Source organism: Sprattus sprattus (genome assembly GCF_963457725.1).
Source record: "Sprattus sprattus genome assembly, chromosome: 5".
Lineage (NCBI taxonomy): Eukaryota > Metazoa > Chordata > Actinopteri > Clupeiformes > Clupeidae > Sprattus > Sprattus sprattus.
The window spans coordinates 43,316,018-43,336,958 of NC_137924.1; the positions used below are offsets into that span (position 1 = coordinate 43,316,018).

The following is a 20,941-nucleotide window of genomic DNA, read 5'->3' on the forward strand; positions in this document are numbered from 1 at the left end:
CTAGTGGGTACATCAACTGACTCAGCCACAGGTCAAAGGTGTCTTGTAGTGGTTTTTATTGTCTTTGCAAAGGTGTGTGATTATCGGGGACACAGAATTTTGTTGGCTTGAAATAAATTGTTTCTTGTGCTTATGGCCTCAAATGCTATGCAAAAATGGATCACATCTGAGAAAGGCGCAGTGTTTAGCCACACTTCGCCAATGATTGGCAATAAAGATAATTGTGACAGAGGATTAACTCTTGACATAGTACTCTTTAAGATCTGATTGGATCCATCCCTATCTGATTATTTTCATTTGCATTATATTCATCTTGTACCCACAGAGTACCCACTGTTCTTGGGAGTTTAAAATGTGTTTCCCCCCTCTGCATCCTATGTACACTTGTCTAAATGTACTGTGTCACTGTGACACTTTTCATGCTAGATAATCACCTTAAGCTGGGTTGACAAGGTGAGCCACAGGGCACTCATAGTGCTGACTAAGGGAGCTTGACTGCACACCGATAACTTGCCTTCACAAACCAAACAAATGCTGCAGACAAAGGCTCTAATGGCCAACACGGGTGCTATGGACACACACATTGCCTGACACTAATTTGTTTGACTTTCAAAGCCATGTAGTACTCAAATAAAGTTAAGTAGGTGACCCCCCCCCACACACACACACACACACCCACCCACCCCTTCACAAAATGATTGTGACTCACCGCAGAGATGATGTAAGAGGTGTGTGAAATGTTGAATGTTGTTCCCAGTCATGATCGCTTTATTTAGATAGAGAATGTATCAGAGATCATTGTTTTCACCTAAATGTTCTGTATATAGATAAATAAATCTGTAAATGGAAACGTAATGGAAACGTAAGTGTCTGTGGTGTGCTATTACCTTGTAGTGTGCGAGGAGTTTGAGGTAGAAGAGCTCCCCCTTTTGGAAATGAGTGGCATGACAATGAGCCAGACAAGGTCTGAGAAAAATCACACTGACACATAAGCAGAAAAAAAGGGGACCTAAGGAAGATTCAGAATTTGACTAAAATGTCCTGCCACACCAAATTTCAAACCCATACGATGAGGTAAACAAAAAAACATCAAGCTATTTCATTCTTTCTTTTTATTGACAAATGGCACTTGTCCAGCCATTTCCACCCTCACGCCACCAGCCAATTTCACTGACTGTGATCGCGTGAATTAAATACCACAAACTGTCACCTCTCATACACGTGAGAAGGAGACGTTTCTGTCAGGGGATCAAACAAACTAAATTGATCAGACATAATACAAATGAAAAACATTGCACATTAGACCCAATATGAATTCAACCAGGCACTGGACTTCAGATCACACCGCCAAAAAGAAATGGTCAAAAGCACTGTGTTTTTCTACGGTTCAATATAAACCTCTAGCCACTCCATTCAGCACTAAAAAAAAGAACATTAAATGCAACGTGCAAGCCCAAAATCACAGGTATCGCACTTTTGTGCTGACTTGGACATCCTGCAAATGGCTGCAGCAATCAACAATAATTCAGACAAGACCAAAAATAAAGTGTCGAAGCGTCCACTCCAACACTTCTGTACTGACTTAGTCAGCTTTAGTGATTATAAGGTAAACACGGAGGTCACTTTGAATTTTTCAAACAGACCGATCCTCCTCGTAGGGCCAAGACCAAGTGCAATACCGAGCCCCCCTGGATTTTGTAATCAGCCGCTGTTTTCTCATCATTCCTGAAAGAGAAGACATGGTAAGCCAGACAGTCAGGAGATACATTATACGCCATGAAAATATCACAGTTTTACAGTTCCATTAGAGAATGACAAGCTTACATCTGTTTCCCACTGTAAATGAGTCTTTGCTGCTGAGGGGGTATTCCCTCTTTCTCCTCCACTCTCTCTTTGATCCTCTCCACCTAAAATAAACAGATTGCCCAGACATCTTATAAACACAAATACTTCATGAACTAGTGGAGAGCAACATTGAATGAGAGTGGAATAATCAAGAGATGTGCACTGCAAACTTACCTTATCTGTGGGCTCTATATCAATTTCAATTTCTTTACCAGTGAGTGTCTAGAAAACATATGAAGTGATAATTAAGTGTGGAACATACAAAACAGTATTGCATAAACTATTAGTAATTAACTAATTTAACTCTATGGAACTAACCAGGCTGAAACTAGCTATGACCATTAGCATAATGTCTAACTGGTGAATTAGAAGTTCACGAAATAATAAACGATGGAAACAATATCTGAGATTACAAAGTGACATAGCTACGACGTGGTTACTTAACCATGACTACTTTACACAAATCCCATCATGTTCGTCCGCCCCTGTAACTTTTGCCACTGGCTAGGCTAGGTGTTATTCTGTCCTGTACTCAGCATTCATTGGACCAATGATAACCTTATAATAGATTAGCTTAGCTAGCAGTCTCTGAATCTTAACGTTGAAATGCTGTTTTGTCTTACCTTAACTTTGATCAACATAATGCCGTATTATTGTGCTTAAACACATCAATGTACAACAAGCCGTAGTTAGCTTGAACAATATATAACTGTTTAATCCACTGAAAGAATTCTGGCCCAACTTCAGTGTCGAAAATCGTTAACCTAGTTCCTGTGTGTCACAAAAACATGTCCTACTGTGTACGAGTTGGAAATAAAGAGTTCCGCAAAGAATAATGAGCATATAGTGGAAATAGCAGAAAGTCAATACTATCAATTTATTCCATGTAAACTAATTTTAACTTTTGTTAAAAACATTTCCAACAAAACACCACGACTATGGCCGTGAAATGATTCGTTGTAGTTTCTTTTACAACATCATTTCTGTATTGAGCATAATGCTGGTGTGTGTGTGTGTGTGTATTCTATGTTATGTGTAGTACTTATTGCGTTTGTATATTGTATGTTATGTGTAGTACTTATTGTGTTTGCATATTCTTATGTTTACTGTATGCACCTACTCACCAGAACAAGTTCCAGGTAGGTGTAAACATATAAGTATACTTGGCAAATAAACACAATTGTTATAAATGTCAACAAGTTACAGTCGATTAAGTAGAGAAGTCTGCATGTCTCAATTGACCGCTCCAATATGGTGGACGCGCAGACGCATGGTGGCGACATACAATCGCGGCCAATGGGGTAGCTCCCTTTCTATATCTATGGTAAAAGCTCCCACATTAAAAATGTTCCTGCCAGCATGCATGCGATAGCGGAAATAGAGCTTGAAGTGTGCGCACTGCGGTTTTAAGTTGGTCCAGGATTTCTTCATACATTCCAGGACAGACGGATTTTCGTCTAAGGTAGAATCTTATGTGATTGTCTGCAAATTAATAGTATGTTTACACCCGGTCAGTGCTATAGCTATATGCTGAGAGTGCAATAGCTCATTTGGTTTGACATCTAGAGGGAGATTGGCGACGGCTGCAGCACTTTTTGCATTTCTCTTTTACTCAGAAATTATTTGTACTAATAGACTAACCATTTTTTAAATATATCTTAAACTTATATCTGTCGGCTACTTACCCAACCATTAAAAGATGATTACATATGACATATCATATAATATCACAATATTTATTTGATGAAGGAAGTCAAAGTTTACCACTGATACAGGTTGGTGGTACAGATCTTAATAATATTCAGTCTATATTTCAGTGTGAGAAGAATGGAACCATTTGCAGTGCAACAAACCTTTATTAAACGAGTACTTATTGTACAAAACTGCAACTGTTTTATGACTGTTGTCACTCCAGTGAACGTAAACGGCAACCTAGGTGTCCTGAAAGGCGCACAAACATCCCAAAATGACATAGCTCCCCTCTCCATTCTTTCACATGTGAAAGATTCCTAACGAACAACAACCCCCCTTCCCCCAAAGATTCTGCTGGCTCCCGGAATAATGCTGCCAGCTCCAAGCCAACAATTTATCCTTAGCCTGTCATGGTCTAAAAATATTGGTTCCTGCTTTGTTTACTTTAAGCAGTAAAACAGACCCATATTCCACTAAAATGTTGAAGCATACGGTTCTGTGGTCTGTTTTGATATGGCTGCTGAGCTTGCGGACAACATCAAAACATCATGTGCTAGCTAGACACTGATCTTGACACATGCTAACCATGTGACTTAAAAGTCAATAAAACAATTTTTCGAACTTTGTAAGTTTTGATTCATTCATACAAAAGGTTGGTACTGTATGACAAAAACACAACTTGAAAAAAAAAATCCTTTCAAACTACTTTTATTAAACCTCACCATTGCATGGAGAGCATTTTTCCATTGGTTGAATAAAGCTGTTATTTTGTAGGTTATGTTGTTCATTTCAACATATCTCTACTATCCTTGATGAATTATTTGCATAACTGCGGGCTTACATATCTATTTGTCTTACACTTGGTTCCAACACAGACAGATAAAGTCTTAAGGACATCCGCTGAAGCAGCCATGCCTCGTATTGAGAATGACATCAAGCTTGACTTCAAGGACGTGCTGCTCCGGCCCAAGAGAAGCACTCTGAAGTCCCGCAGTGAGGTACACAGATGAGCTAAAGTGTAGGCAACACTTTATTACTTCATAACTGTGCAAACGCCATAGAAGGTATTGACTGTTCCTTGTCTGTCTGTCTTAGGTTGACCTCATGCGCAGCTTCAGCTTTAGAAACTCAAAAGGCAACTACCGTGGCATTCCTATCATAGCGGCCAACATGGACACTGTGGGCACCTTTGAAATGGCCCTGGCTTTGCACCAGGTTAGCACTACAGTTTCTGCTGTGTGATAATGGGTGTATGGCTATTCAAAGTAGCTACTGAGTTGTATCCAATCATGTCCGTATTGTCCCTCTTTATCACGTGATCGGGCGACTTAAAAGGCTCCCTGACTGTCTTTATCCTTTCAACCTGTAGTTCACCCTCTTCACTGCTATCCACAAGCACTACTCTATCGACGACTGGAAAGAGTTTGCAGCCAAAAATCCAGAATGCCTACAGGTACAACACAGGACTGCCTAAAGTAATTTGCTGTGTACTGTATATAGTAGATATATTTGGTATTTGGCATTCATCCTACTTCACTTTCTGTTTTGTATTTTTTTTTTTTCTGTATTTTTTTCTCACCTTCAACCCTCTCTGCAGAGTCTGGCCGTCAGTACTGGTACAGGTGAGATGGACTTTGAGAAGCTGACGAACATAGTGGAAGCTGTGCCTCAGCTGCAGTACATCTGTGTGGACGTGGCCAATGGCTACTCCGAGCACTTTGTGCACTTTGTCAAAGATGTGCGGCAGAAATTCCCCACTCACACCATCATGGTCAGTGTGCCTCTGTATGTGTTGAACTGAAATTATTGTAACGAATCAAAACTGGTACCAACATCCATAATAAAGCATGCTATATTTATAATAGAGATTTCCATTAGAGGGTTACAGCAATATTGATGGATGGTGTGACATTCGCAGCCGTAGGAACTGTTGTTCACAAAGGATTTTAAATCTTAAAACACAACTGATGATTTCAGTGTTTTCCATGCTTGTGATCAAGTGACTGAAGTAAAAGCTAGTGGGCCATTCAACACCTCGTCTTTAAAATGTTTTACTATTCTTTAGGCTGGGAACGTGGTCACGGGGGAAATGGTGGAGGAACTCATCCTAGCTGGTGCTGACATCATCAAAGTGGGCATTGGACCAGGTGAGGTCCACAGAGCAGGACTTGGTGGTTCTGGTCTTTTTTCAATTTTTTCAGTTTTTTTTTTCTCACATAAAAAAGTTCTGTCTTCAGATGTGAATCTGTGAATCCCTCTCTGTATTTGTGCACTCTCCACATGCATATTGTCCTGTAGGCTAAACAACTTTATTGCGTCATGGACTCTGTTTACCAGTCCTTAAAAATATTTGTGTATATGTCCTAATTCCAGTTCTTCTTTTGTGTCCACTTGTCTCTGGTGTTGTCCAGGCTCCGTGTGCACCACTCGAAAGAAGACCGGTGTGGGCTATCCCCAGCTGAGTGCTGTTATTGAATGTGCAGATGCTGCCCATGGACTTGGAGGACATATTATCTCTGTAAGTCTGTATGTGTCTTTGTGTGTGTGTGTGTGTGTGTGTGTGTGTGTGTGTTTGTTTGTATGTATATGTCAAAAAATAAATGACAGGGGGACAGCATTTTTTTTCCTGTTACATTGTGAACTTGTTGAATGAGATGATATGGACAGGCTAAACTAATTAATGTATCTATGTATGCATGTATGTATCTATGTCCCTCTTCTTGCTTGCTAACCATGAAGGATGGAGGATGCACCTGCCCTGGTGATGTCTCCAAGGCTTTTGGTGAGTTTGCTTTCCTCAGAGAAACATAATCGTCCCAGTGATAGGCCCCATCTATCTCCTTCATGAAATCTGATTGGCAGTATCATGTAACTGACAGGTGCGGGGGCGGACTTTGTCATGCTCGGTGGCATGCTGGCTGGCCACGATGAGAGCGGAGGCGAAGTCATCGAGAAGAACGGCAAGAAGTACAAGCAGTTCTACGGCATGAGCTCCGACACAGCCATGAAGAAGCATGCCGGAGGGGTGGCAGAGTATAGGTGAGATCACCCACAGTTATCATCCAAGAGCTTATTAGACTCTAGTGATCAGAGTATAGGTTAGATCAACCACAGTTTTCATCCAGGAGCTTATTGGACTCAGAGGTCGCTGATGACAAACTGTGATATGTGACTGTGGATTAGGGTGAAATAATCAGAAGACGTTATCTAATGAGGTGGTTTGTACAACATCAAAAACTTAAATGTGTTATGTTAATACAATATTGAAGGAGAACTGTATGATATTACCGTTGTATTTTGGACTAAATGTTACAACAAAGGTGCTGTAATGCATTATTTAAAGGAAGGCTTGTTGTAATAACTGCTAATAACTGTTCATTTTTAGTAAGTGTCCACCTGCATAGCAGAACTAAGACAGTGCTGTTTGTCAATATTTTAAACACACAGCAACTGTGTATATAAGAATATTTTTAAATGTGGATTTAAATTTCCATGCCATGGTAACTATGGGTACAGTGGCTGTGATGGCAGCATGCTTGTGATAGGTCCCCTAAAAGCCGTCCCTCCACCTCCCAATAGGGCATCTGAAGGGAAGTCGGTGGAGGTGTCCTACAAGGGCCCTGTGGAGGGGACGCTGCGTGATGTGCTGGGCGGCGTTCGCTCCACCTGCACCTACGTGGGCGCGGCCAAGCTGAAGGAGCTGAGCCGCCGCACCACCTTCATCCGTGTCACCCAGCAGCTCAACACCGTCTTCGGGGACAGCTAGGCCCTGGGAGTCTGGAGCCGGAGCGCCAGGACGGTGGTGCCGCGCCGCACCACCATGTTATCTGTAACCGATTGGAGGCTTAGCAGAGGAGACCGGGGGACTTCAGGTTTCAACCAACCGTATATTAATACCCATTATTATCACATGTGTTCATCTCTATTTTTGGGGGGAAATTCCTTGACTCTCTCTTGAAACTAGTGAATTCTAATCTTTGTCAGTATTTTTAAGGTTTTATCCCGTCTCCTGGGCTTTTGTCTAGCCTCCTTTCTTCCAGTCAGAGTAATTTGAAACTTCAGGCCTCACCTCACCTCAGTTGGCACATCTGGGACAAGAGAACGTACCTCAAGCAGACTGTGCTTAAAGTCATCACAGTCTGTACATTAGACTTCATCTTTCAAACAACCAATTCTTCAAAATAGCGCCTTATCTTTCCATTTTAAGCGTTAAAGTTTTATCTCTCTAAATGGACTGTTGACTATGCATATGTCACATATTTAACCAGACTTGTTATATTTTAAGAGATGTTATTAAGACTGTAAAACTCTACAGTGGTAGAAATGCATGGTAATATGGACCATAAATAGTAAAGTGTTCTCCTTGTTTTGAGATTTATTTCATGCATGTTTTCAGAATATGCTGATGTTATACTGCTTACTACTGACTCACAAATTAGATTTTATTTCACCTTTCTTATGCAGTTTATGTTTGTTTTATTGCATTATATCTTCATTCCAGTGGAGTCATCATTTCCTCATGATTCTGCCTTGGTACCCCAATCCAGAAATAAACATTCCATGAGATAAATCATCACATTTTGTACATTTTTTCCTGTGTGCAGACAGTACTTTCTTGGTCAGTTCTCAACAGATAATTATTGAATGGAATATGTTGGGTCTTCATTCTTATGCATCAGATTTCCATACGGTTTCAAAGGATACAAATGTAACTATGCTTTGTTAATGTGTGACGATATGCGTATAACACTTCGACTTAAGTGAGGAAAAGGGGTTCTCCAGCAAAAATCTGTTCAATGAGGCTAGTGAGTAAATATAACACTAAATGCGACTAATAGTTAGGTGGGTAAGTCAGACTTAAGTGAAATCATAAGATTGTGGCTTTGAACGGACATAATTTAAGCAAAGATGACCACCAACAAGGTAAAGCACACTAAAACTTGTTGTTAGGTGAAAATTCACCCTAATTTCCTCAGGAGCTGCGGAGCTGCATATAAGTATATTTATTAGACAAACAACAATTGCAATCGGGCTCACTCCCAGCTCAAGGCTGAGAGTGAAGCAAAGATGAACACATCACACAAGGTTTATATAGACAGAAGTTTAGCGTTCAGCAGGGAAAACCACGTGGTGTGGTGGATTTCTGATGTCCGAGGCATGGATGGAAGTTTTGCACAAGATTGGAAGAAGTACAGTTCGACCCTTCTTATGACCTCTGGTCTCAACATGCTCTTGTACATATGCAGACTAAGTGGCACCTAATAATCTAAGTTACACACACACCGAAAAGCCATATTCCTGCACATGATTCATCAAAGGAATATATTAATACAAGGCACTTGATTCATATATTCTTAAGTAATTTACAGTGCTTGAAAATTATCTCCATCACTTGTAATGAGCAATACAACACAACTGGCTTCAGACAAATCGGCAGACAGCAGGGCATACACATCTGAGATTTGTTTGATTATTTCGTTTCAAGAGCCCCTTATCCCCAAAAGCAAACCATTATTTTTCATCAGGTTTTGATTATTTCAGTGATTTTCTGTTGTAAAAGAACAATAAACAAAAGGTGCAGTATGCGAATCTAAACTTTCAGAAAAATAAAATGCATTCTGCTTTTTAAATCACTTTCCTTTCCTTTGTGGTGGACCAGATCCAGTCATCCTCATTAACAGCACACACAAAATCAATACATGGTGAGCTCCCTCTACTTTGGCCATAGGAATCACACATAGACCCTGAGGTCACAGAAGAATTGTTGGAAGCTGGATCCTTTCTTTTCTCCAGAGTTACAAAGGGGCGTAGATTGTGTGACAGACTGCTGCTGTCAATGTCTAAACTGTGCAGACAAATCAGCTTATCATATTCACCCCTTGAGAAAAAGGACAGTGACTGAGAGGAGCAATCCCACTGGATCTCTAGTTTATTTGGAAAGTCCACGCCCTGTGGAGTAGATTCGGATTTGGGTGGGCACTGTATATCCTCCCCAACGAGCCCAAACTTGTTCTGCTTGTCTGCGATGAAAGCACTATGAGCTGAAAGCTTTTTGTTCTTCCACTCTAGCCCATAAAGTGGACCACGCAGAGTATCCCCAGCAGAAGCCTTGCTAGGAAGATTTGGAGCACAAATGCCAACACTCCAATCATATTTCTCAGAAAACTGAATTGACCAGTACAGATCATCATCTGTGCTATTCTGGAAGTAAACTCTTTGTGAGATATCTTGTATGTGATCTTGACAAAACAGCGTCTTAAAATCTGAAGATACAACACAATATTGCCCTATGGTCTGAGTGTTAAACATCACCTTTGTACGGCTATCTCTGCCCCAGTACTGATTATCTGGGTCAACCAGGACCAGGAGATCTGTCTCCAGCTTTCTCACATTCTCCATGGCCTGATGACCATTCTTGAGAATGTCAGCAACGACCTCTCCACGCTCTGCCTCCTCCTCTAGTCCATGGATGAAGTCTACAGCTCGGGCTTTCTCCACAGCTTCGTGCACCCCTGCAAATCTCTGCAGAAACAGGTGGGCATCTTCTTCAGACAGGGCCGCTTCTATGTTCTGTCGAGCTGCTTGGATGGCTCCTAGGCGAGCTGAGACCGAGCTTTGCACTTTGGTCAAGCCAATTTCACGCAAAGCTAACACACCCTTCACAAGGCACTCACTAGATACATTCAGGGCTTTCCTTTCCTCGGTCTCCCAGCTCTTCAGCGCCTTACCCTGTATCTCTCGCTTAGACAGCTCTTTAAGTTCCTCCCTCAGCTTCTCCACCAGCACCTTGTGAGCACTGGGAAGGGTCTTCATGTTGTGCAGTCGGTGCTGGTCCTCGATGGAGCAGGACACGCAGACGCAGGTGCGGTCGTCCAAGCAGTAGTACTCGAGGAGTTTGCCGTGCTCAGGGCAGCGGACGGCACCGGAGCTCAGGCCCCCAGGAGTAATGGGCTTGGTCAGGGGATGAGTCTGCAGCAGGACCGGTGTGGTGAGGTGGGCCTGCAGGTGCTGAGCGCACATGGAGATCTCACACTTGAGGCAAGTCTTCAGAGCAGGCATCTGCTTGTCCAGACACATGTCGCAAAGGACTGGTTGGAACTCCTGCTTGATCTCTGGTGCAGTAGACATACTGGCCTGTGGATCCTTTTATTCTGGTGTCTTCAGAGGAGAGAGCTGATAAGTAATGCAGTCTTCTTCTTTTTAGTACTTTTAATCTTGTTCAACCTCTTCTTTATGTGTCTTGGTTAGTATTTCCTGGTGTGTGTTATTTGATTGAAACTAGTCCAGGTAAGTTTTTCTTTTCTGTTATTTTTGTTCAACCTCTTCTTGTTATCTACCTATTTTGGTATTTCAATATTCTTGGGCTTCTTGAATTCCCCCGTTGTTTCTCTCTTGTTTTTTCCCTTCTGTTCCAATGGTGGAAATGGTGTCGTCTAGTACTAGGTGTTGTCTTATGACTGACAGCTTGGCCGTAATGATAATTGGTGATAGGATAAGACCAGTCACCTGACCGGAACAGAGAAATGATCTGTTTCCACGGAAGTAATATAAGTTAATGATTGGTTAATCCTTTAGGACCTTTACTTTTTCATTGGGTAACGGTGTCGATTTGCCAAATTTTTAAGCGCAAAACTGTCTAGTTTTTTTCAGTGTTGAGTTTTTCACTCAACACACACAACTGTGTTAAGTGCACAGTATTACTGAGTTAATCTGTAGACTGTCTCAGTAAAACTTACCCTAGTTCCCACAACCAATCAGGAACCTGGAGAAGAACATAAAGCTAACAACATCTCAATCAAGCTAAATATCAAGTTAATATTTAACCAAGTCATAGCCAAGTGTAGTTTCTTTGAATGAAGGGCTGAAATGACAAAGAAAAGCAGCAAATTATTCCAATTTCTATTTAAGTCTACTGTTATAGAACATTAAGGTGTTATGTTCAGTCGATATCACTGTGTCTAAAATGTTACTGATGGCAAGTAAGCTATCTGATTACTTAGTTTGGTTTTGACATCAAACAAACAGTCTACCTGGTCTTATTATACAGATCTGAAACGTACAGATGTATATCTTTTTTTGATGCTGTAGAGAAGGTTAACCGAAAGGTTTCAATAAAACCTTAGGTAGGTCATCGGATGTTTAATTAACACAATGTTTAGTGCTACACTGTAACCCATTTGGAATAGAAGTGTCTTTAACACATTCAACAGAAAGTCACTATTTCAATGTATGCTATTTGCGTATCTCATAGGACCATAGGATTCTAGCTCACCTCTTTTTGTCCTGTTCCCAATCACTAACAATAGCTCATCCTACAACGGATTATTAACATGATTAGAGTTATACTATACTGCAACTTGTCAAGTAAGAGGAGGTGGGGCAAGGATTATCTCCTTTTGCTGACAATTTAAGCGGAACAAGGTACAAGGGAATGAAATGATAAGAAGTAAGGACTCAACTTCCCCCTGTGTAAAATCGATCTTCAGACAGCACTCTTTATTGGTCTATAACCTACACTCTATCTCTAAAGGTCTATATGTTTATATAAATAAATATACATATATTTATATATATATAGTCACACACACTTGAAAGTATGTGAACCCCTTGAGCAGTTAAGAGTTTTCTGTTGTTTTAGCATGATTTTTCTATTTTTTCATCAACAATTTTCCATAGATGAAATGCCAGGTTTATGTTTATCAATTGCAGGTACTGGTTTGGAGGGAATTGTGTGAGTAGCCAAAAATGAAACATGAAACATGGAATAAGAGTATGTGCAAAAGTAAGTGAACCCCCAGCTGAATTGGTGAAGTCCAGTAGGTAACAGATTTGGTTAAAGATATTTGGGTGGTTAATTAGTCAATTAAGCAAACCAATCAAATGGGACATCCTTAGGAAAAGGGTTGGGCAACACAGATTAAAAGAGAGAGGAAACCAACCGAACTACTGTAGTGCCAAGGTGAACCCACACAGATCAACAATGCCGAGAGGAAAGGAGATATCCAGGGACATCAGGAAGAAGATACTGACAGCCCATTAGTCTTGGGAAAGCTATAAGACCATCTCCAAAAGATTCCAGCTCCACTGTAAGACAAATAATTTACAAATGGAGGGCATTCAACATGAACGCATCTCTGTCTAGAAGTGGACGCCCATCAAGACCCTCACCAAGAAACACCAGAAGAATAAATTAGGTAAAAGCCAACCCACACATCACCTCTAAAGAGTTGCAGACGAACAATCAGACGAAAATTGTTGTCTTTTCTCTCTTCTTTTGATCGTGACCGAATAACTTTATTTTGGACTATTCTGTCCAGAGAATGGACTTCCAGAAGGCCTTTGGTTTGTCCAAGTGCTCTCTGGTAAAGTTGAAACTGGCAACTTTGTTCTTTTTTGAGAGCAGAGGCTTCCTTCAAGCAACCCAACCATGAATGTCATGTCCTTTCAATTTTCGTCTGATTGTAGACGCATATACATTTACCCCAGATGCTGCCAGAGAGGTCCGCAACTCTTTAGAGGTGATGTGTGGGTTGGCTTTTACCTGATTTATTATTCTTCTGGTGCTTCTTGGTGATGGTCTTGATGGGCGTCTGTTTTCTGATCTTGAAACAGAATGATGTTCACGTGTAATTTCTGTCTATAACAACTTCATAAATGTTTATGTTGTTATCAACACAAGTTTACGGGAAACCTATGGCTATGGCAATGTAACGTGTCAGAGTGACCTCACCCTAGACCTAGCATAACAGTGTGTTCCTGTAGATAAGCAGTGTGGTATAGTCACTATACTACAGTGGATTGGGTAATTTCCGTATGATTCAGACAGACAGGTCAATCCCTGATCTCCCTTACTGGCATAGTTAGGTTATTTTTAGGCAAAGATATGTCCTAATAACGTCAGGCCTTTCTGTTCATATTAGAATCTATGCCCTAAATATGACTTCCCCTACTGACTTCTTATATTTTGTTCATAGCTCGATTCTCTGAAAACGCTGTGTGTGCTAAGGTGTTATCTTTCGATTTCAATCTTTGTTTCCATATTCAATTTATAGTCAAAGGTGTCATATGAAATGTATCATTATTAAATGTATCATAAATATAGAGCAGCACTTACCTCATGTAACTTACTTTGCAGTAACATTGAATTTGTCAACATTCGTCTCACCACTGATAATTCGCTTTTGATTGGAGACTTGATTGTGTCAATGTTTATAATTCTTTCATTTTGGACACCTCATACATATTGGGACATAGCACCCTGACTATGCATTCCATATACATATTTTAACTTAACTCCTATACGGCCAGGCTATATTTGAGTTCTTTTTTAGTTTTGGGGTGTATAACAATATCTATCAATTTAACCATTTTTGCAGTAAAATATTTGTATGCAAGAATCCATTTCATATATGGGAGCCCTTAGAGATGAGGAAAAACATGGTTGGGTTTAGTTCTACCTCCGGTAGGGGTATCTCAAAAACTAAAGCCCTTTTTGACAGTTTGTCAGTAGCCCATTAGGGTTAGCTTTATTGAGTGAGTTAAATTCCCGCAAGGACTGGGAGGCCATGACGTGACAGAAATTGTTCATATGTCAGTAATATAATGCCAGATCTATCACACAAAGAAATAATATTATAAATGCCATCCTCAGACCATATAGAGAAAAACAGGGATTTATGTTTAACTGTAATATCTGCATTGTTCCAAATAAGTGTTTTATGAGATGAGACGTTGTAAATGAAACACAGTTTCCATGCAAGAAGACATTGTCATTTTGACAACATCAACATGAAAGATAATTTGGTAGGGGCATGGTTACATTTTAAAACAAAAGAAAGACCACCAATCTGGTTAAATATATGATTGGGGATTTAAAAAACCAACTCTAAATTAATCAACCGTGTTGTGAAGTCCAAGAAATCTACCTCCTTCTTAAGGTTGTGAGGTTTATTTTTCCACATAATGTCCAGAAAAAAAAAATATTAATCTTTCTAAAGATGTATTATTAATAAATAAAGAGAGGGAGGGATATACAAAGTGAGAGAGACCATCTGCCTTGGACAAAAGAGTTCTACCAATCATAGACAAGTTTCTTTGCAACCAAGAGTTAAAAATGCTTTTCGTTCTGGCCATTTTCGCTGTATACTTTAATTGCTGTCTATCTGTTATATTCTTAGTTATGTAAATTCAAAGGTAGCCTATTTAACAGTATGTTTTACTGGAACAGAGAATTTAAATGTACATGGGCTATGCAGAAACTGACAGGCAACATGTTAGATGACAAATATAACCTTTTAGATGCTAAGGATGTGCCTCAATGCTGTTGTTTTAAATGATTCTCTGATTTTTTTTTCTTACTTTATGTTATATATACAGTGGTGGCCAAAATTATTAGAACACCTGACAGATCTGAGAGTAATTACCTTTTATTGCCTCCAAAACATGATTTAATTTCAGAATGTTCATGAAACATGCAGATGGTTGTTCTGAGCAAAACACATATCATATGAAGTGTCTCCTACTGTTTTTATCCACTTTTAACTTTAATATTAGGTATGTCCACCTTTTGCAGTAATTACAGCAGCACATCTCTCTGGCATAGAGTCAATGTATTTCTTGAGAACTTCAACACTAATGTTATCCTATACCATCTGCAAGTCGAGACAAAGGCTTTCCTTTGAATGTACAATAGATCTGTCCAGTTTATTTTCCAACTTGCCCTTAATTTGCTTGATGGGTTTGAAGTCCGGACTGGGAGGGCCGGTCCATCATTTTCAATGTTCCAGCAGATTCCTTGTCGCTGGTAATTCCGGCAATAGTTAAAATAATGTTTAGGGTTATTGTCCTCTTGGAAAATAAATCCAGGCCCAATAAGACGACTCAAAGAAGGAACTCCGTGCCCCACCATAATGTTGTGGTATACTTTTGTATCCATGATGCCATTCATTTAGCCAAAGTCACCTGTTCCTGAGGCTTAAATTGCACCCCACACTATAATACTACCCCCTCCTTGTTTAACTGTTGGCAAGAGACATTCATTTTTATATCTCTCCCCCTCACTTCGTGGAACATACACGCTTTGCTTGTTGCCAAAATATTCAAACCTGGACTCATCAGTACACAACACTTAAAACCAATCATTCTTTGTCCTTTTCTTGTCTTCTTTTGCAAATTTCAGGCGTTACAGTCAATTGTTCTCTTTCAGTAATGTTTCTTTGCTGCTATTCTGCCAAAAAGTCCGTCTTCTCCCAGTTTCCGACTGAAAGTTCTTTAAGACACTGTTGCACCATTAGTCATTGTGGTGTTGATCTCGTCACACAGTTCTCGTAAAGTCTTTCTTCGGTCCTGGAGACTGAGAATTTTGAGATGCTTCACTTGTATGTCTGAGAGTTTCTTTTTTTCAACCTCTCCCCTTTCGGTTCTGGTGCCATGGCGGTCTAAAATGTACTCAAAAGTGCTTGGACTGCATCTCAAGTCCTTGGTTATGCGGCGGTTACTCCAGCCAGCATCAAAAAGAGCCTTTATTCAAACCCGTTGCTCACTCGTTAGCTCCTTCTTCACCTTAGCCATGTTCAAAGATCAACATGTGCTTCAAGACTGCTTCTAGAGGCTTTGAATCTATACCAATTGGTGGTGTGGCCTCAGTGACAAAACCCTGATGTTACCTTAATGAGCAGGATAGGCCTTGTACATTCAAAAGAATCACCGAGCTGTGTCCTTAGACTCTTGCATCACTATCAATTTAACCACAATAACACCCGACAATGATTAGACAAGTAATTTGGCTTCCTCTGTGCAGGAACACGATTGTGTGACATTGACAGTGAAATAGGCCTAGCTTGTTTTTGTACGGAAATTGGCCTAAATCTCATTATGATGGCTCTTTTCTATTGTTTATAGAACATAATGATGACTTTGTAGATATTTCATTAGTTTTTAGGGTATTTTAATGGCAAATTCAACAAAAACAACTGAAAACTCTTAAATATGTCTAGTGTTCTAATAATTTTGGCCACCACTGTATATTATACTTAATTTCTGAGTTTTTTTATTTGTTTTGTTTATTTATTTTGTCTGTTTAGTTTTGTTATGGTTTGTTTATTTATTGTTCTTCTGTATTCTGTAGCCTCAGTCAGGGCTTTACTGCAAAAGAGCCCTGTGCTCAGTAAATTCTCCCTGAATAAACAATGATAATGAATGAAATCATATCACGGCTACGGGGGCAGTTCTTGATGGGCGGTCCGCACAGCTTGCATTTACGACACAGTCGCAAAACTCGTATCATAGCTGGATTGGTTGCAGATCAAATTAAACCCAATGCTTAATGTTTGTATGGTAACGCTTCATTTTTTTGCCGACGAGGGCAGAGATAGACCTTCACTGAACAAGGGAAGAATAAGAAACGAATGCATTCAAGAAAGATCTACAGTGACTGTTCGGGGAGAAAGCATACTGACGCTAAAAACAACCACCTAATTCTGGGTAGCAAGCCAGTGGATAATAGCCTATGGATGTACTGCAACGTTGAACAGCCAACCTTTGTTTCAAGTCCGTGGCACTCATCGATTTTGACTGCAGACCAAAACAGGAGCGATTATTTTGTGAAATGTCAATGTTATGTGTTTGTGTTAGCTAGCATGACAGTTTAGCTAAGCGTAGTTTCCAGGTGCTAAACCTGGCTTACCAGCAGACTTCTGTTTTTGTGTACGTTGCAAGGCAAGTTTCCAGCGAAAACAACGAGCACTCTGAAAATGATTTGCTCCAACAAGTACAGGCTAGACCCCAGGATGTTTTCCTCTCTTAAAGTCTGCCTTCTGTATCCAGCTAGCCTTTGAGTCTGCCTAGTATGACGCTGTCGCAAGGAATGTTGTATTGTAGCTAGCATATGCAATTAACGTTAGTTCATTCCCTATTATTAGAAAACAATAACCAAACAGTTAAAATTACGTGCCTTCTAAAGATGCTGAATGGGCAGACAGAGTGTTCTAGTGACTTGGGGCGACTGGACAGAGCAGGGGTTGCGAAGGAAATGGATACCCACGGGCAAAAGAGAAGGTATGCTGATACGGAAAGCTTGAGGGGAGACTGGAGGGGTCTGTCGGACGTGCACCGTTGCCACATCTGTGGCTTCACCGCAGGAGATGTCGGTAGTCTCAGTGTTCACCTGCGTTCATCTCATCCCACCACAGTTCAGCCTCACCCGAGCAAGTATGCAAGCAATGATGAGCATGACCAAAGGCAAGAAGCAGAAGAGGGGAGGAGACAGTTGTCAGTTGTGTGTATCTCTGGAGACAGGAATCCCAACACTAATCGAGATGCAGCCGGGGAGGTGAGGGTTGTGTGCAAGTGTGTGTTTTTAATGATACCCGTGTGTGTGAGTATTTTAGTTGTCTGCTAAAGCAATGCTTTTATATACCAATATAATGATCTCAAACAGACAATTGTTTCAGATATTATGTGTGTTTAATGTCATCCAACCCATGTCATGTGTATAATATTAGACCGATGTCTCCTCTGTGTTGCCAGGGCTTTGAGGATCATGACGGAAGCAGCAATTCCACAGCGGGCACCCCACCTAAAGAAGTCACCAAAGTGCAGAAAGAAGAGGCATCTCTCAGGTCTGCCGCAATTTCATCCCAAAGAAAACCTCCGCCTTTTCCACCTGAGAAGACCCAAGCTGAGCAGCTGCCATCGTACCCCGCCGTCCCCGTCACTGCCACCAGTGGCCTGAACCGGCCACACGTGGTGTGCCTGCCTCAGGTGACGGAGAAGCTCAAGCTGGCGTGGCAGCGGTCTGACCCCGTGCATGAGCTCGATGGCCAGAGGGCCCTGGTGGAGGCCTTTAATGACTTCCCCTACCCCACCTCTCAGGAGACCGGAGCCCTGGCCCGCCTGTGCGGCCTCCCCGCGGACGACGTTAAGACCTGGTTCATGATGCAGCGTGTGCGCTATGGCATCAGCTGGCCGGAGGAGGACATCCGCGAGACGCGCCACAAGCTGCACGCGCTTCAGCGGCGGGAAAGCAAGGAGTTGGGAATGGCCTCGGGGGTGGTCGCGTCGGCGAGGCCTGTGGAGGAGGAGGTGATGGTGGATGAATATGACGACGATGACGACGGCGAGGAAGAGGAGATGATGCGTGCCTTCGGAGCAAGCGATGGAATGATCGCCGAATGCAAGCGGGATTATTTGCCGGCGGCTCTCTGGTCCACACCCCCCTTCACCCAGCTGGAGCAGCCTCAGAGTGCCATCGGCCTCCAAAGGACTGTGGGAGAGTCCCACCATTTCGCCCCGCTCCCGTCCACTCCGCCTGGGCCAGACGGTCACCTGTCCAACCCTCCTTTTTTACTGACGGGCCAGCAAGGGCGCGTACGCTCAAAGAAATCGCGTGCCCAGCTGATGGTCCTCCGGCGGAGCTTCGTGATCAGCAACTGGCCGTCAGAAGGCGAGCTTCAGAGGCTGCAGTGTGTCACTGGGCTCAGCCGCCACGAAATCCGCAAGTGGTTCGCCGACAGCCGCTATCAGCTGCGCAGGAGCGGTGGAGACGCCCCTGCCCACCAAAGGACACCACCCAAAAGCGCACCCTTAGTGCATGACTGGAGACTGGCTCCCCCGCACATCCTCCCCAGGACCACCCTCAGTGACGGTCAGCCGCCTGGTGCCTCGGGCCCCGGTGGTGAGGTCGAGGTGGTGATAAAGCAGGAGGACCATAGAGACGCCATGAGAATCTTTAGCCGGACCAAAGATGATCACGCCAAAATAGCCGTGGGGGAAGCCGCTCCACTCCTCAACGGACACTCCTCGGCCTCATCCAACTCCTCAGCACCCTCTGTCGTCCCCTACACCTCCACGTCGCCCTCCCCATCGTACCTTCCTGGCTACCCGGTAGCGCCTGGGCCTGGGCCTGTGCCCCACCAGCGTTTGCGCAAGAAGACGTTGGAGCAGACGGAGATGCTGCGTCAGACCTTCCTGCGCTGCCAGTGGCCCACGGCCGAGGACTACAACCGGCTGGAGCAGCTCACCGGCCTGCCACGCACGCAGATCATCCACTGGTTCGGCGACACACGCTACTCCTTCAAGCACTCGCGCCTGCGCTGGATCGGCCCCGAGGAGCGCCGCGACATCGCCACACGCCTCGAGCTGGACGCCCAACGCGCTTGGCTGGTGCGCAGGCAGAAGCAGTGGCCCACCCTTGGGATTGACTGCCCCCAGCCCAACCCTGGGAACTGGATGGACGCCAGCAACAGCTCCACCAGCTCCTTGCAGACGCTGGATGGCATGGTGGGAGCGGATTTGGACAGGTGGTACGAGCTGTGGGATGGAGCCGTGCAGGGGCAAGGCGGGGCTACTGCAGGTGGACTCTGAAGTCTCACACTGACCAAAATGCAAAATGGACTTATTTTTTATTTTTATTTTTTCGTTCGTTTCAAGAAATCATTTCTACATGTGGGATCACTTCATAATTTAAACATTTTATTATGCATTTCACAACAACCGTCCTAAGGTGTTCTGGTTTCTGGTTAACAGCTCCGTTTCCACTATCAGGCCAGTGTGAGCCACTATCACTCCGTTTCCACTGTTAGGACATGGGTCAGCCAGAGCCTACGTAAGATAGCCTAACGTTATTTCAGCGTACTAACGTCACACGTTACCATACACGCTATCTTAAAAGACGTTCGAAAACAACGTTTTTTTTAGATACCTTCACCCATAAAAATATCTTATGCAAGACACCTGTCTTGACGAGACAACAAGGTAGTAAGACAGCTATCTTACTTTTAAGAGTTTTCGAACAGGGCCATTATCACTCCGTTTCACTGTTAGGCCATGGGTCAGCCGGAGCCAATAGCCTCAGGCCTCAATGATAGGCTACAATCATGATAGACACTGTTACAATCATTACACTATTGCAAGATCCACAAGTTAAGTGTTGTTTCAATCACAAAGTACACTGTTACATCCGGTTCTTCTCCCCTACTTGATTGGTCTACCATTGCACATTATTGCCCAATTTACATTGGCCAAATATTTCGTAGAGCCCTGATTTTGCCAGTAAGCCAGTACCTACTACCATCCATTTTTCATTATATAAGAAGCCTGACTGTCTCTGACCTGACACAGATATTCCGGGCTTTGACCTTTGACCTAAAGCTCAAGTTGGCCGCCTTTAGCACAAGGGTAATCGGTGGGCCAAAAATCCTGGGCCATTGTCCCCAAGGCCTTCTGTTCCGAGGAGGCACAACCAGGCCCCGGAAGTGGAAGTTGAAACCCAAGTGACCCTGGCACGCCTTTATTTGGCCCGATAGTGGAAACGCTGCTATTCTATAGGCTTCAGTTTATACATAGCCTATAGATCAAGCACATTTATTTGTTTAAAGGCTGAAGTTGACAGTAAGTGTTTTGGATA

The 20,941-nt window shown here is 42.5% G+C and overlaps 3 protein-coding genes across 3 annotated transcripts; 2 read left to right on the plus strand and 1 right to left on the minus strand.

Moving 5' to 3' along the window:
- Positions 1-1,014: 1,014 nt before the first annotated feature.
- LOC308364928 (ubiquitin-like protein NEDD8) lies at positions 1,015-2,604 on the minus strand. The gene is made up of 4 exons (XM_080838213.1): positions 2,469-2,604; positions 2,020-2,067; positions 1,825-1,907; positions 1,015-1,725 (listed from the first exon to the last, which is right to left on the minus strand). The coding sequence occupies exons 1-4, from the start codon at positions 2,484-2,486 to the stop codon at positions 1,620-1,622; spliced, it is 255 nt and encodes an 84-aa protein (XP_080694339.1). The 5' UTR covers positions 2,487-2,604; the 3' UTR covers positions 1,015-1,619.
- A 629-nt stretch (positions 2,605-3,233) lies between these two features.
- On the plus strand, positions 3,234-8,071 carry gmpr2 (guanosine monophosphate reductase 2). The gene is made up of 10 exons (XM_080838197.1): positions 3,234-3,307; positions 4,413-4,535; positions 4,633-4,752; positions 4,907-4,990; positions 5,135-5,308; positions 5,603-5,684; positions 5,949-6,055; positions 6,277-6,319; positions 6,417-6,576; positions 7,117-8,071. Exons 2-10 carry the CDS (start codon positions 4,449-4,451, stop codon positions 7,301-7,303), a joined length of 1,044 nt encoding a protein of 347 aa, XP_080694323.1. The 5' UTR covers positions 3,234-3,307; positions 4,413-4,448; the 3' UTR covers positions 7,304-8,071.
- An 8,831-nt stretch (positions 8,072-16,902) lies between these two features.
- Positions 16,903-19,899, plus strand: homezb (homeobox and leucine zipper encoding b; the record flags this gene model as incomplete). The annotated part of the gene is made up of 3 exons (XM_080839854.1): positions 16,903-17,592; positions 17,727-17,866; positions 18,064-19,899. The coding sequence occupies exons 1-3, from the start codon at positions 17,505-17,507 to the stop codon at positions 19,897-19,899; spliced, it is 2,064 nt and encodes a 687-aa protein (XP_080695980.1). The 5' UTR covers positions 16,903-17,504.
- Between the last annotated feature and the right edge of the window lie 1,042 nt (positions 19,900-20,941).

Excerpts from the sequence above, each read along its gene's own strand:
- LOC308364928 (XM_080838213.1), bottom strand. Across the intron at positions 1,908-2,019 it reads ATATAGAGCCCACAGATAAG|GTGGAGAGGATCAAAGAGAG; the intron begins GTAAGTTTGCAG and ends TGTTTATTTTAG. Across the intron at positions 1,726-1,824 it reads ATTTACAGTGGGAAACAGAT|GAATGATGAGAAAACAGCGG; the intron begins GTAAGCTTGTCA and ends CTTCTCTTTCAG.
- gmpr2 (XM_080838197.1), top strand. The coding sequence starts at position 4,449 with ATGCCTCGTATTGAGAATGACATCAAGCTTGACTTCAAGGACGTGCTG. Across the intron at positions 6,056-6,276 it reads TTGGAGGACATATTATCTCT|GATGGAGGATGCACCTGCCC; the intron begins GTAAGTCTGTAT and ends CTAACCATGAAG. Across the intron at positions 6,577-7,116 it reads GGAGGGGTGGCAGAGTATAG|GGCATCTGAAGGGAAGTCGG; the intron begins GTGAGATCACCC and ends ACCTCCCAATAG.